General features: G+C 54.3%; 1 protein-coding gene across 1 annotated transcript in view; it reads left to right on the top strand.

Moving 5' to 3' along the window:
• Positions 1–1,922: 1,922 nt before the first annotated feature.
• The window catches only part of LOC146782749 (extracellular calcium-sensing receptor-like), a 66,828-nt gene continuing 54,153 nt past the window's right edge, over positions 1,923–14,597 (top strand). The window contains exon 1 of the mRNA XM_085637226.1: positions 1,923–2,024. Within this exon, the coding sequence (XP_085493352.1) occupies positions 1,923–2,024 (102 nt within the window). The remainder of the gene's footprint in view (positions 2,025–14,597) is intronic.

The following is a 14,597-nucleotide window of genomic DNA, read 5'->3' on the forward strand; positions in this document are numbered from 1 at the left end:
TACTCATCCTATGCTAGTTGAGTGGTGATCTGAGTGGCCCCACTGGTCCCATTCGAAGTCATTAGTTGTGATGCAGACATAGAGGGGAGGTATGTCTTGGTGTATGGTCAGTTGGATGGTACAGACATCTTCCTGCTGAATGTTTAGGCCCCGAATGTGGATGTTGGTGATTCCTACCTTGACTTTGGGACTTGCTTACTGCCATATGTCGGTATACCCCTATATTGTGGCTGGGGACCTTAACTGTGTCTTGGATGGCATGCTGAACAGACACCCCGGAAGGCAAACACTAAGCCCAACATGTCTGCTGCTCTCAGAGGTGCCATGGATCGCATGGGCTATGTGGACATATGGCACTTGACACATCCGGGGGAACGGGGCTAGTCTTGTCATTTCCCTGCGCACATAGTTTAGTAAGCTAGACCTGTTCCTACTCCCTGTGAGGGATGCCTCTGCGGAACTGCAGATGAGGGTGCTGGGGTGATTCATTTTGGATCAAGCCCATGGTACTGGAATGGGGGCAGGATGTGGTCAGAAGGGGGTCATCCTTTGGTGCTTGGAGCAAGAGGCTCTGAAAGACAGCATGTTCTGGGGGAGCTTAGAGAGGTGACTTTGAAAATAAATGGGAGGGGGATGGATGGGAGACACCTAAGGTGGTAACACGTGGATAGTACTGTTGCAAGGTGGGTAGTATGAGAAAGCACATTGAGATCTCTCTACGGAGGGGGATGCCTTGTCTAGACTGCAGCGTGAGGAGCCCGGCGGGGAGGGAGGCACTATTGCATGCCCAATGCAAGGTGTGGGACATATGGGGCAGGTTGGACTGTCTGTTCCACCGTGAATATCGCCAGTTACCCCACCATAAGGGGGCAGCAAATTGGAGCAGTTATTGCCATGGTTACTTAAGTGTGAGCACCCCATCATATTGACTCAAGTGAGCAGATGAATGTCCCATGTCCACACAGAAAGCATCAATTCCTTACTATACGCTCACTTAGTGACAGTGTATAGAAAGAATGTACGACTGACCCAGCAGTTGTGGGGTGATTCCTAGATGATCGTGAGCTTCCCCACCTTTCGGAAGTCCAGACTGACAGCCTAGGTGAAGACATTTGACTGGAGGACATGCGAGAGGTGGCACCGAATATGGCACACTGTAAATCTCCAGGCCATGGGGTGGTCTACCAGTACAGTATTACCAGGCTTTTGCAGACCTTGTTTGTTAGAGATCCTGCAGGAGGCCAAACAAGTGGGGATTCTACCTTCATCTATGAGAGAGGCCCAGATTGTTATGCTTTCCAACCCAGGCAAGGATGCTCATATGCCCAGCTCCTATCGGCCCTTATCCATGGTGGGTGTCAACACTAAGATATTGGCTAAGGTATTGGCAATGTGACTAGGTAGGGTGGTAACACTTTCAGTCCATGGGGACCAATGCGGGTTTATGCCAGTCAGGGGAACCCATACTAATCTGCGAAGGTTATCTCATGTACTACATGCTTTGGCGACTATGACCATATGGGCAGCTGCCTTAGCTTTAGATATTGAAAAGGCCTTCAATGCTCTGCGGTGGGACTACCTATGGGAGGTTCTGGAAAGAATGGGCTTCAGTCAGAAATGTATTTCCTGAGTTCACCTAGTATACTGTCATCCAATGGCATGGGTTTGTAGTAGTGGAGTGATTTCAGACATTATTTTTATATAACGGGGCACGAGACAGGGATGCCCGCTGTCCCCACTGCTTTTGCTCTAGTGACAGAGCCGCTGGAAATCCGACTATGACACAACACGGCCTGCTGCGGTGTTGTTGTGGATGGCCGTACGCATGTCGTATCCCGGTATGTGGATGAAGCATTACTTTATGTAACTCCCCCTGAGGAAGTGATCCCGCCCTCTTAGCCATCTTGTCGGCATTGTGAGCCATGTCGGGGTTGAATGTTAGCACCCAGAAGTTGGTTATATTCCCGCTGGTGACACTGATTGAGAAAGAGGTTGCAGATATTCCTGCATTGGAGTTTAGATGGGCATGTGATCATTTAGGTTACTTGGGGATCCAGGTCACGCACTCGGCCGGGGCTCAATACACCTTGAACGTTGGAGCGGTCCTTTCTAGTCTAGAGTCCTCCATTAGCTTTTGGAATTGCCTTCCCCTGTCTATTGTGGGGCATGTGACCCAGGGCCAGATGGTCCTCCACAGCGCTGTCTCTACGTTCTCCAGAACTCCTTTTGTTTTATTCCAAGAACTGTATTTTTTGCCCTCAATTGCCTCCTTACCTCTTTGTTGTGGGCCGGGAAATTTTGCAGGGGGAAATTTGATATTCCGAAACTGTATATGGTTTTGGGGGGTCTTTGCCTGCTGACCTCCTCTAGTATGTCGCACAGTGGTGCGCAGGTGGTCTGAATACGGAGAAGGAGCTTTTGGCTGATTTGGGACAGGGGAAGATCTCCTGAGGTGTCTTATGAGTGGTTCCAGGACCTTCCCAGATTGCCAATGTGTGGTTCATTAGGTTGTGTGGGCCTGGGAACTAGCAGTTACCCTGGTCTTGCAAAGGGCCCGTATGCATGGCTGCTTCCTCTACAGTGACTCCATAGCGTCCATCACATACAAACGGTGATTGATTAGACGGGATGGTTCGATTGTGTCTGTGTGGCAGCAGGCAATTTATACCTGAATGGGACCTTTCTCTCCTTTTTGCGAGAGAATGCTATCGGATCCCAGAGGGACAGTTTTTGCAAAACACAAAAACTTCATGCACTGCGCACACATTATAGACAGCTTTCCCCAAAGAACCAGGAGAATCTCATACTTTGTTGGGGATCCTTGATCCAGGCTCCTTTAGGGGTCTGATCCACTGCCTGGACGGGGCCTTGAAGGCAAACTGTAAAGTTGACATCTCCCCCATCCAGGGCAGGTGGTCAGTGGACATACCTTCACCCCTTATGGAGGGGGAGTGGTGACAAGCATGTGCATAGGTCCGGGAGGCGGCTATCTACGCTCGCTTTAAACTCACACAGTTCCAGTTGGCATACTCACCGGCATACCGCCCTTGTTGCGTTGAACCCACGATGTTTGCACACACGACATGGGATTGTACCAGACTACAGATGTACTGGTCGATGGTCCTAGAGCTACTGCCACGGGAATCGGTGTTGAGGTGACTGTTAAGCACTGTCTTCTTGGGGTTCTGCCGGTAGCCAAGTTGAGGAATCAAATGCAACATAAATTTACCCTGCTGGGGCTAGTATTGGCCAAACAATTAATGCTATTCATTGGACCCAATTCACGCCCCCTCGGCTGAGTACATGGAGAACTGACATGTGCGAATGGGGAGTAGCTGAGGAGCGCCGCCTGGACTTAGTCCGTACAGATGAAAAGGCTGACTGTGATTTGGGGGCTTGGGAGGCCATGCTGGAAACGTTGCATCGGCTGGGCAGCTGGGTGGGGACACAATGGCCTTGTCCCAGGTGTGGGACTCCAATGCACAGTTGTGGATGCCAGCATTGATGTTTGATGGTTGCCAGCTGGGGTGAACGGTCTGGATATGTGTGTTGAGAGTGGCGATTTGAGACTTGTAGATTGTGGTGGTGGAGGCTTGGTCATTGTCCGCCCCACCTGGGGGTGGGGTGATGGCTTCTCGTGAAATCATATTTTTAGTGTTCATAACTCCTGCATGTCTTTGTCACCAGATGGTTGCAGACCTAACCAGTTACCCCGTGTTATGGCCTTGTCAACATGTTATTCGGTGATCTGTGTTTCCATTCTGGGGGTCGAGAGAGATGGACTCTGCTATCTATTTGAGCCTGTCTCTACGGCTTAGAAATATGTATAATATTGTTGGAGGGAGGGCCACCGGGGAGTTGGAGGGACTACTCCGGGCACCTTCCTACTGCCAAGTTATAGCCGAGCGCCGCTGAGAAGCCTCCGAGGAGAGGTCCTTCTCCTATAATCGTACTAGGCCCAGTAACACCACCACACAGGACTCCGTATCAGTTGCTTATCTTGGTTCTTTATATAAAAAGGAGTACGTTTCAATATTTACAATGGGATCGAGTGATCCGGTAAGAGTCTCAATGTTCTTGGAGGGATAGGGTAGCGGGACAGTTTTAGTACCAGTCAGGTACGGGAAGGCTCTGCGCCAGACCTTGGGTGCTGGTCTCAGGGCGGCTCGGACGTGAAGAGCCGCGACGGCATCTGCAGGGCTCAGGTGGTAGTTCCGCTTGGATCGAGTCGCGACACAGTCAGCAGGGCTCCGGTGGTAGGTCCGCTTCGGTCGAGCCGCGACGAGGTCAGCTGGGCTCTGATGGTCTGTTGCAACAAGGTTGGGCCGCGACGGCGTCAGCAGGGCCCCAAAGGTTCGTGAAGGTCTTGTAAGCACGATGGAGCCGCAACGTCGACAGCAGGGCTCAGTAGGTAGGTTCAGGAAGAGTCTTTCTCCGTAGGGTCAGCCGCGATCCGATCAGCAGGGCTCTTGACTCCGGGATACAACTGTCATCTTGTTGTCGGGTCGCCCCAGATATAGGTCTTGAGCCCTTTGATGTCCGGACCCTTGCGCCCAGGAGGGCGGAGAGGCCGGGTAGGGTGCGGCAGGACGCCCAGCAGGAGAGGCGCCAGGCCCCAGAGAGCTGTGGGGCGATCGCACCTAGGTGTGGAAGGACGGTTGGGGGTCCCATCGATACTGCCCTCCGCTGGGAGTGGGAAGGGCTCACGTGGTATCCCCCGAGCCAGGGGTTGGCGCCTCGATGTCGGGCCTCGCTGGGACCGAGGCCGGGTAGAGCAGGGTCACGGAGGTGGTCACGTGGAGTGACGTGTAATCCAAGATGGAGGAGCCCCGAGGTGCATGGGACCTCGTGCGGCGGAGCGAGGGGGAACAGGACCACGCCACGAGGCCGGCTCCAACACGCGTCCCCCCAGCTGAAGGCAGGGAGAGTCACCCATCTCCTTGGGGGTTCTCCTCGCCGAGGCGGAAGAATCGGGACAGGCCGTCAGCATTGGCGTGGTCGTTGCCGGGCCGGTGTTCCACGGTGAAGTCCATCCCTTTTAGCGAGATGGACCATCGCAACAGCTTGGGGTTCTCGCCCCGCATTTGCATGAGCCACCGCAAGGGTGGGTGGTCAGTCTGGACCCTGGAGCGGGTGCCGAAAAGATAGGGCCGGAGCTTCTTGAGGGCCCACACCACAGCGAAGGCTTCCCGCTCGATGGTGCTCCACCTCTGTTCACGTGGCAGCAGTCGGCGGCTGATAAAGGCCACAGGTCGGTCGTGGCCCTCGGCGTCCATCTGGGAGAGGACCGCCCCGACCCCGTACTCTGATGCGTCGGTCTGCACCACAAACTCCTTGCTGTAGTCAGGGGCCTGTAGCACCGGGGCAGCACACATGGCTGCCTTGAGGGCTTCAAAAGCGGTCTGACAGCGGGGCGTCCAGTGCACCACCTTGGGCTGTTTCTTGGAAGTGAGCTCCGTAAGGGGGCCCACGATGCTGCCATAATCTTTAATAAATCGCCGGTAGTAGCCTGTGAGGCCTAAGAAGGCCCGGACAGCGGTCTGGGTTGCGGGGGGCTCCCACGCCTGGATGGCATCGACCTTCAGCTGGAGGGGCGCCACCTGGCCACTCCCCACCTGGTGGTCCAGATAGGTCACAGATCCTTGACCGATCTGGCACTTGCTGGCCTTAATTGTGAGCCCGGCCCTTTGGAGAGCGGCCAGGACTTCGCGGAGGTGTCCCAGGTGCGCGGCCCAGTGGTCGCTGAAGACTGCAATGTCGTCGAGGTAGGCCGCGCTGAAGGCTTCTAGCCCGGCCAGGACCTTGTTTACCAGCCTCTGAAAGGTCGCTGGGGCGTCCTTCATACCAAAGGGCATCACCCGAAAGTGGTAGTGCCCATCGGGGGTGGAAAAGGCGGATCGTTCCTGGGCGCCGGGAGTGAGCTTGATCTGCCAGTACCCAGCGGTGAGATCAAAGGTGCTTAGGTAGCGGGCGGCCCCTAAGCGATCGATCAGCTCGTCTGCCCGGGGCAGGGGGTGGGCATCGGTCTTGGTGACTGCGTTCAGGCCCCGGTAGTCTACACAAAATCGGAGTTCCGGAGAAGTACCGGGGGCGGCGGCCTTCGGCACCAAGACCACCGGGCTGGCCCACGGGCTGTCTGAGGGCTCAATGACTCCGAGGGCGAGCATCTTGGCGACCTCGGTCTGTATGCAGGCCCGGACTCGGTCAGGTACTCGGTAGGCGCGATGTCGCACAGGGGGGCTGTCCCCAGTATCCACGTCGTGTACGCACCAGGGGGTCACCCCGGGCGTGAGAGAGAAGAGGGCAGCGAAGGGTTGCAGCAGCCTCCGGCAATCATGGCGCTGTTCTGGGGTCAGCGTGTCGGAGAGGTGGACTCCCTCCAAGGAGCCGTCTTGGCCCGAGGACCCCAGGAGGTCTGGCAGGGGCTCGGAGTCGCTTTCGCCCCCATCATCAGTAGCCAGCAGCAGGCTTAGTTCAGTTCGGGCAAAGTGAGGCTTGAGCCGGTTGGCGTGCAGGACCCGGAGGGGGTTCCTCGGGGACTCCATGTCGACTAGGTAGGTGACGGGGCTCTTCCTCTCAACCACCTTGAAGGGCCCGGCCCACTTATCCTGCAGGGCGCAGGGGTCCACGGGTGACATGACCCAGACTTGCTGGCCTGGCTCGAACTCGATGGTCGAGGCATTTGCGTCATACCAGCGCTTCATGTCTTCTTGGCTGGCTTCGAGGTTGGCTTCTGCCAGGGCCCGGAACTTCCGAGTCTGGTTCCGCAGGGTCAGGAGGTACCGGTAGACGTCGGGGGGGGCATCTTGGACGTTCGCTTCCCAGCCCTCCTTGACCAGGCTGAGGGGCCCTCGGACGGGGTGCCCATACAATAGTTCGAAAGGGCTGAAGCCCAGGGATTTCTGTGGTACCTCTCGATAGGCGAACAGGAGGCAGGGCAGAAGGACATCCCACCTCCTCCGCAGGGGCTCTTCCAGACCTTTGATCATCCCTTTTAGGGTCCTGTTGAACCGCTCGACCAGTCCGTTCCCCTGGGGGTGGTAAGGGGTAGTGAATCTGTAGGTGACCCCACATTGTTGCCAGAGGGATTTCATGTATTTTGAAATAAAGTTCGTACCACTGTCGCTCACCACTTCTCGGGGGAACCCCACCCTGGAGAAGATGCCCATCAGGGCCCGGCCCACCACTGGAGCTGTCACAGTGCGGAGTGGGATGGCCTCAGGGTATCAGGTGGCGTGGTCGACCAGTACCAGGATGAAGCGGTGCCCCAGGGCGGTTCGGGGGTCGAGGGGCCCCACGATGTCGATCCCCACTCGTTCGAACGGGGTGTGGACGGCTGGAAATGGTTGGAAGGGGGCTTTAACTCGACCCCCCGTTTTTCCGCTAGCCTGGCAGGTCTGGCAGGACCGGCAGTGGTGGTCCACGTCTCTCCGCATTCGGGGCCAATAGAAATGGGTCACTAGGCGGCTGTAAGTCTTGTCCCGCCCGAGGTGTCCGGCGAGGGGCACGTCATGCGCCAGGTTCAGGAGGAACTCCCGGAACCGGAGGGGAACCACCAACACCCGGCCGGCTCCCAGCTCGGCGACTTTCTGCTCGCTGTATAGTAAGTCATTGTCCCAATAGACCCAGTGGGTTCCTGTGGGGTCCCCCGAGGCCTGGGCGGCCGCTTGCTGTCGGGCCCCCTCGAGGGACGGGCAGGCCTTTTGTTCTTGCTGGAATTGTTCGCGGGTGGGGCCCCCATCGTGGCGCCACTGAGCCAACTCGGGGATCTCGCTGAGGGAGGCGGCCTCGTCGGGAGACAGTTCGGATGGCCCGGCTTCATCGTCGGGTTCCTCTGTGCCGGAGAAGGGTGATAGTTCTGATCCCGTAGGCTGGTCGGTGGCCGCGGCAGCGGCGGGTTGGGCGGTCATGGACCGGGTGGTGGCGCAGGCCCACTCGGGCAGCCCTAGCATCCCCAGATGCTCTCGGCGCTCCACCTGGGCCCAGGGGGAGCTCTCTAGGTCATTCCCCAGGAGGCAGTCCACGGGGGCGTCGTCGCGGACGGTCACTTTTAGGGTGCCGGACACTCCTCCCCACTCGAAGGGGATCCTGGCCATCCGGCACATGCTTTCGGTGTTGTCCGCGGTCCGGACAGGGCATAGGACATGTGGCAGGATTTGTTCGGGGGTCACTAGGTGGCAGCGGACAGCGGTCACGCTAGCCCCAGTGTCCCGGAGGGCTTCGGCCCGTCGTCCGTTGATGGTGACCCACTGCTGGTACTTCTGGGTGTTGCTTGGGATGGCCGCTCGGGTCACCATTTCTCGGGAGCCCAGGCAGACGAGCGACATGGCCGCCGGTTCCCACTCGGGGGACCCGTCCTCGCGGCTTTCCTCCTCTTCTTCTCCTTCCCCCAGGGCAGCGGCGGCTATTTGTCGTGGAGGGGGCCCAGCGGTCCCGTTTCGTCGGTTCACAGGGCAGGCCGGGTCGCTTGCATAGTGGCCGGTCTGCTGGCAGCCGAAGCAGGTCACGGGTGGTCGGGGTCCCGGTCGGGCGATGGGGGTCCCCCTTCGGCCCAGGGTCGGGGACGTGTGGTTGGCGACTTGGCCTCGTGGCGGGCTTCTGGGCGGTCCGGCCGGGAATTCTCGGCTGCGGTGGGACCCCCCTCCTCCGCCCCGCTGGTGAGGAGGTCCCGTGGTACTCCGTTGGTAGTCCCCCACGGGGTTCCGGGGGACCCTGGTGTTGACCCATCGGTCTGCTTCGGCGGCGAGCTTCCGGGGCTCGGTCAACTTACTGTCTAGGAGGTGTTGCCTTAGTTCCACAAAGCAGTTGTTGGCGAGGTGCTCCCAGACAATGAGATCGAACAGTTCATTGTACGAGGTGACCTTGCTCCCTTTTATCCACCCTTCAAAGGCCCGGCTGAAGAAGTCCACGTACTCGACCCAGGTGGTACCGGGGAGCTTCTTGCAGTCCCGGAAGCGCTGCCGGTACATCTCGGCTGATAGTCCGTAGCGGGTGAGTAGGGCTTCCTTCATGTGATCGTAGGAGGTCATCACTGCGTTGGGGAGTTGCAGCAGGGTATCACGGCCCTCGCTGAGGAACCTCCCCCATAGGCCGGCACCCCAATCCTTCCGGGGTACCCGATGGGAGGTCATGGCTACCTCGTAGGCTCGGAACCACTGCTGGATGTCGTCGTTCTTGTAGTACTCTTTGACGACATCCTTGGGGATATGAACCTTTGGCTCGGTCAGTGGCAGAGCGTCCCGGGCCCCGGGGGTGCTGGTCTCCCCCGTTTTGGATTTCAGTTCGAGTTCTTTGAGGCTCCTCTCATGCTCGAGGGTTAGCCGTCTCTCTTCAAGTTCTCGATGCCATTTCTTTTCCTCGATTTCCTCCTGCAGCCGTAGTTGCTCCAGGGCTATTTTCTTCTCCGCTAGCTGGAGCTCGCCGTCCAGCCGGAGTCGCGCGAGGTCCATTTCGTGTGCCCGGACCCTCTCTCGTTCTCGTATTTCTTCGTGGGATAGGCTGGCTTCGGGAATGCCTAGCCCCCCATCCGTCGGGTTTGTGGTCGTCAGTTTTTCGTTCCGGGCCGAGGTCCCTTCGGTGCGGGGTGGAGTGGCCTCAGCTTCGGCCCAGGCTTTCAGGGCTTTCTGCATTTCTTCCTTGGTGCCCAATCCCGTGGTTGGGATCCCTTTGTCCTTGCAGAATTGTTTTAGTTCCTTGTGGGTGTATTCTTCCAGTTTTTCCAGCTGGAAGGTTGCGGCCACGGTTGCTTCTTGGCCGTCCATGGTTCCCTTTTCTTTTTTCCGTCTGGTTAGGTAGTGGGTGCATTACTTGCTTGTACAATTGCGTCTGGCTCGGATCCCGTCGCTGGCCACCAAATGTTGGAGGGAGGACCACCGGGGAGTCGGAGAGACTACTCCGGGCACCTTCCTACCGCCAAGTTATAGCCGAGCGCCGCTGAGAAGCCTCCGAGGAGAGGTCCTTCTCCTATAATCGTACTAGGCCCAGTAACACCACCACACAGGACTCCGTATCAGTTGCTTATCTTGGTTCTTTATATAAAAAGGAGTACGTTTCAATATTTACAATGGGATCGAGTGATCCGGTAAGAGTCTCAATGTTCTTGGAGGGATAGGGTAGCGGGACAGTCTTAGTACCAGTCAGGTACGGGAAGGCTCTGCGCCAGACCTTGGGTGCTGGTCTCAGAGCGGCTCGGACGTGGAGAGCCGCGACGGCGTCTGCAGGGCTCAGGTGGTAGTTCCGCTTGGATCGAGCCGCGACACAGTCAGCAGGGCTCCGGTGGTAGGTCCGCTTCGGTCGAGCCGCGACGAGGTCAGCTGGGCTCTGATGGTCTGTTGCAACAAGGTCGGGCCGCGACGGCGTCAGCAGGGCCCCAAAGGTTCATGAAGGTCTTGTAAGCACGATGGAGCTGCGACGTCGTCAGCAGGGCTCAGTAGGTAGGTTCAGGAAGAGTCTTTCTCCGTAGGGTCAGCGCGATCCGATCAGCAGGGCTCTTGACTCCGTGATACAACTGTCATCTTGTTGTCGGGTCGCCCCAGATATAGGTCTTGAGCCCTTTGATGTCCGGACCCTTGCGCCCAGGAGGGCGGAGAGGCCGGGTAGGGCGCGGCCAGACGCCCAGCAGGAGAGGCGCCAGGCCCCAGAGAGCTGTGGGGCGATAGCACCTAGGTGTGGAAGGACGGTTGGGGGTCCCATCGATACTGCCCTCCGCTGGGAGTGGGAAGGGCTCACGTGGTATCCCCCGAGCCAGGGGTTGGCGCCTCGATGTCGGGCCTCGCTGGGACCGAGGCCGGGTAGAGCAGGGTCACGGAGGTGGTCACGTGGAGTGACGTGTAATCCAAGATGGAGGAGCCCCGAGGTGCATGGGACCTCGTGCGGCGGAGCGAGGGGGAACAGGACCACGCCACGAGGCCGGCTCCAACAAATATGTTTCCTTCACTAATCGTTGCCACCAGAGTTTTTTAGTTACATGTTTTGTATATCACTTTATTTTAATAATAACTGTTTATTTCATTGGTGTTGGGCAGCATTTCCAGCACTGTAGAACGTACCTTACAGGGGCGTAACGCAGGCCCCTGCAGCCCCCGCAGTGCGGGGGGCCCCCGAGGTGCAGGGACCCCCCTCAGCACAGTACTCAGGCCGGAGAGCATAATGGATGGAGAATGAATACCGTCTGCTAGAAAATGAAACAAAATTAAAGTCATGTGCATTATATACAATGCTTAGATGGGTAAAGCCCATTGTAGCTTCAAGAACCCAACTCCTACTGTACCGACATCAGTTATCACAGGCCCAACACGGACAGACAATCTGCCAAGCTAAATTGATTTTTTTTAAAACAGGACACATTAAGGTGCGGGTCAGTCGCATTAGACATTCATCAGATCTTTACCATAGAGCAATCCGATGTGTGTGCAGCTTTAAACTGACATTTCAATCTAGAAAAAGAAACTTTTTGTCAGGCCCAAACCTTCCTTTTTAACACATATAAATTACCCCTAAGGTAGACCCTGGAGAGCACCTAGGCAGATCACCTAGGCAGCGTGCAGTTTTACATCTCCTGGAAGTGAAAATCTCTTAAATGTGTTTCTCACTACTGCAAGGCCTACCTCTTCCACAGGATAACCCTGCAATTACCTTATTACATTCTATAAGTATAATTTCTAAATGGGAATAGGTAACCCCTTCATATTTGGTGTCTCTGGAGTCACAATTTAAAATCCTAACTTATGGTGAAGTTGGGTTTTAACTTGCAATTCTGAAAATGTGACTTTTAGAAAGTTGGCATTTTTTCGCCTTAGCCATTTGGTGCCTGCAGCCTATCTCTGGTTGATATGACTGAGTGTGGGAGACAGTTGGGCTTTGTGTATGCATCCTAGACAACCACACACAATGGGGAGCTTAGGTGTGACTGAATGGGTTATCACTTGCAAATGGGAGGGAGGAGCTGGGCCCAGCCCACCTAACACTTGAATAGGCTGTGTTCTGTCTCCACACAAAGGGATGCATACCCACTGTAGCTGGTCTGGAGCCAGGGCTAGGAAGGCAGGGCACATGCACATTTCAAGGGCAAGCCGATAAAAGCTTCTCCACCACCTCCTTTTTTACCGCTTTCGTCGCTATAAGTTGGCAGGGTATGCTCAGACGTGAGTCCCATGCTTACTTTGCCACTGGATTCAAGCAGGCCTGGCTAAAGACGGCTGAAATGCCAGAAACCGGTCCTAGGAAGCTTTTTTCCGGTCCAGGGAAGGCATGGCTTGGCAGTTCGGGCTGGACTGTTCCCATGAGGCACAGGGTCAGACTGATTTGCATATGGCCATGTCTGAACTGGGGTGGCAGAGTGGGCTAAAGAACGGTAATGGATCAAACCCAGATCTGTTGACTGGGTGTGAGTATTTGATTGGTTCTGATGCTCTGTCCATCACCACCTCCTTTTGTACCGCTTTCTCCCCACTTCAAAGGCACAACTGTGTTTAATAAATACTGGACCTCAGACACCAATTCTTCAGTCCACTTCTAAACCTGTGGATACTCTGCCAGGAAGTAGGACTGCTGTGCTGCTACAAGGACTACCACGCTGCTGGACTGCTGCTCTGAAGGAACTGCTGCCCTTCTTTGCTGACATGCTGTCTGATGACCTCTTGCCTGGGTGAGGACTGGACGTACATCTGTTGAACCCAGAACCCAGAGTGACTCCAAGGGTTAGTTGGCTGGCCTCCTAAACCAAAGTCTCAGGCACATAAAAAGTTTCCAACAATGTTGCATCTGCACCTGCACTCTGCCATTTGTGAGAGACCCATGCCAAGTGGTACCACTCCAGTCCTGGACCCTTGGAAGTGGGCTTAAGGTGCTTGTCGGCCTCTGTGGATCCATCTGAGCCAACACATCTCCTCTACTGTATGGCACAAACCAGAGTAGAACTGACGCATTTCCACTGCTGCAAGGATTGGGCCCATTGCAAAGACCAGCGTCACAACTCATCGGAGCCTCGGTTGCATGACGCATTATGAATGCAAGTCCCTGCATCCCTATCAATGTCATGCGACGATGACGGACTCCTCTCCGCAGCCTGGCAGCTCTTTGGAACTTATGCATTGCAGTCTGAAATGTTGACCAAATACTTTACACGTTGTCCTAAGTTAAACCTGACCACTCTGTTCGAAGCTACTAAAAGATTGCGCACAGGCTAATTTAGGGTTGGCTTACTGCTCACCCTGACAAGGATAGTGGTTGCTGCTTGACCAGGGCTCACACCACAGTCAACTAACAACCCCATTTCTCACAGCCTAGAACAATCAGCCCCTTCACATGAGAGCCTCCTCCTCAGTTCTTGAATTCCACTAGAAACAAAACACCTCGTTCTTCACCTAGCCCTGACCCAGGCTCGGCCCAAACAGCACCTGGTTCACTTATAAAAATATTTCTGGGGTGAGCTGTGCACTAAAAAATGGACATAGCATTGCATAGCATAAGTGGATTACAATGTGTTTGTGGTTTCTAAATCTAGGGTTTACCTTCATGTATTTCCAAGTTCAGTTAAGATTACACTTCAGTATGACCAGCTGTAAACTTATTATTCAAGCTAGATTTCTCTCGTATTGTAACAAGCTAAAAAGAGCAGACTTTAACATGCTGAAGTTTTATCTTTGGACTGGAATAAATTCCAGCTGATCGACTAACCTGGAAAGATCTCTAAAGCCACTAGAAGTCATTGATCTTTGGAATATGGGGCTCTCTCCAAAACAATAAATAAACAGGCTTAACTGTTATCGATTAACACAGATGCTAAGGAATTGAGTACAAAACTACACGCCAAGCAGGCTTTAATGCTATATGATCCCGCAGAGGGCCCTTATTATTTAAAGCAGCCTTGGCACCTCAGATGGAAAATAGCTCTGATGAGATACCGGTTTAGGATTATTCCTTTTAGAGCATTCTGGTATAGCAGACTGAGGCAATGCTTAGACAGTTTGTGCCGCATATGTGGGACCGTGTCTGAGTTATTAGTTCACATCATCTGTACTTGCCCTAATCTTGCTATTGCTTTGAAATACTGGCTGAAAAAGATGTTCAGGTGTCTGCCTATCTATCAGAACTCGATATCTACAGTGGAGGTTACTCTTAAGGTTAAGTCCTGCCAGATGACATCCAGCTTTCTAAAATTTATAAAAATTTAGCATCAAAGAAATGAATAATCATGATCAACATTACCTTGAACAGAGAAAAGAGAGTTTCTGTGATACCTTTATGTGATGTATTTTTAAAGTCCTCTCTGGAATTGATTGCACTGTAGCACTTATTCACTTTTTAATATCAATTTATTAGATTTGTCTGCAAAGAATCCCAATAATGTATTTACAAATACATTAATAATAACTATTTCTTCTTTTACCATAAAGAAATCAGATCACTAATGAATTTTATTGATCACATTGCCATCCTTGATCTTTTTTAACCATTTTTTAATATTATCAGGATATGGTAATCGTACTCTATGAGAGGCTACTAATTGGTTACATTATGATTTGGACTTATGTATCTATATCTGATTATTTGGCTTTTGGTTGCTTGTGTTTTTTTAAATGTATGTTTTGCTTTTT

The sequence above is a fragment of the Triturus cristatus genome, chromosome 12 (assembly GCF_964204655.1).
Source record: "Triturus cristatus chromosome 12, aTriCri1.1, whole genome shotgun sequence".
Lineage (NCBI taxonomy): Eukaryota > Metazoa > Chordata > Amphibia > Caudata > Salamandridae > Triturus > Triturus cristatus.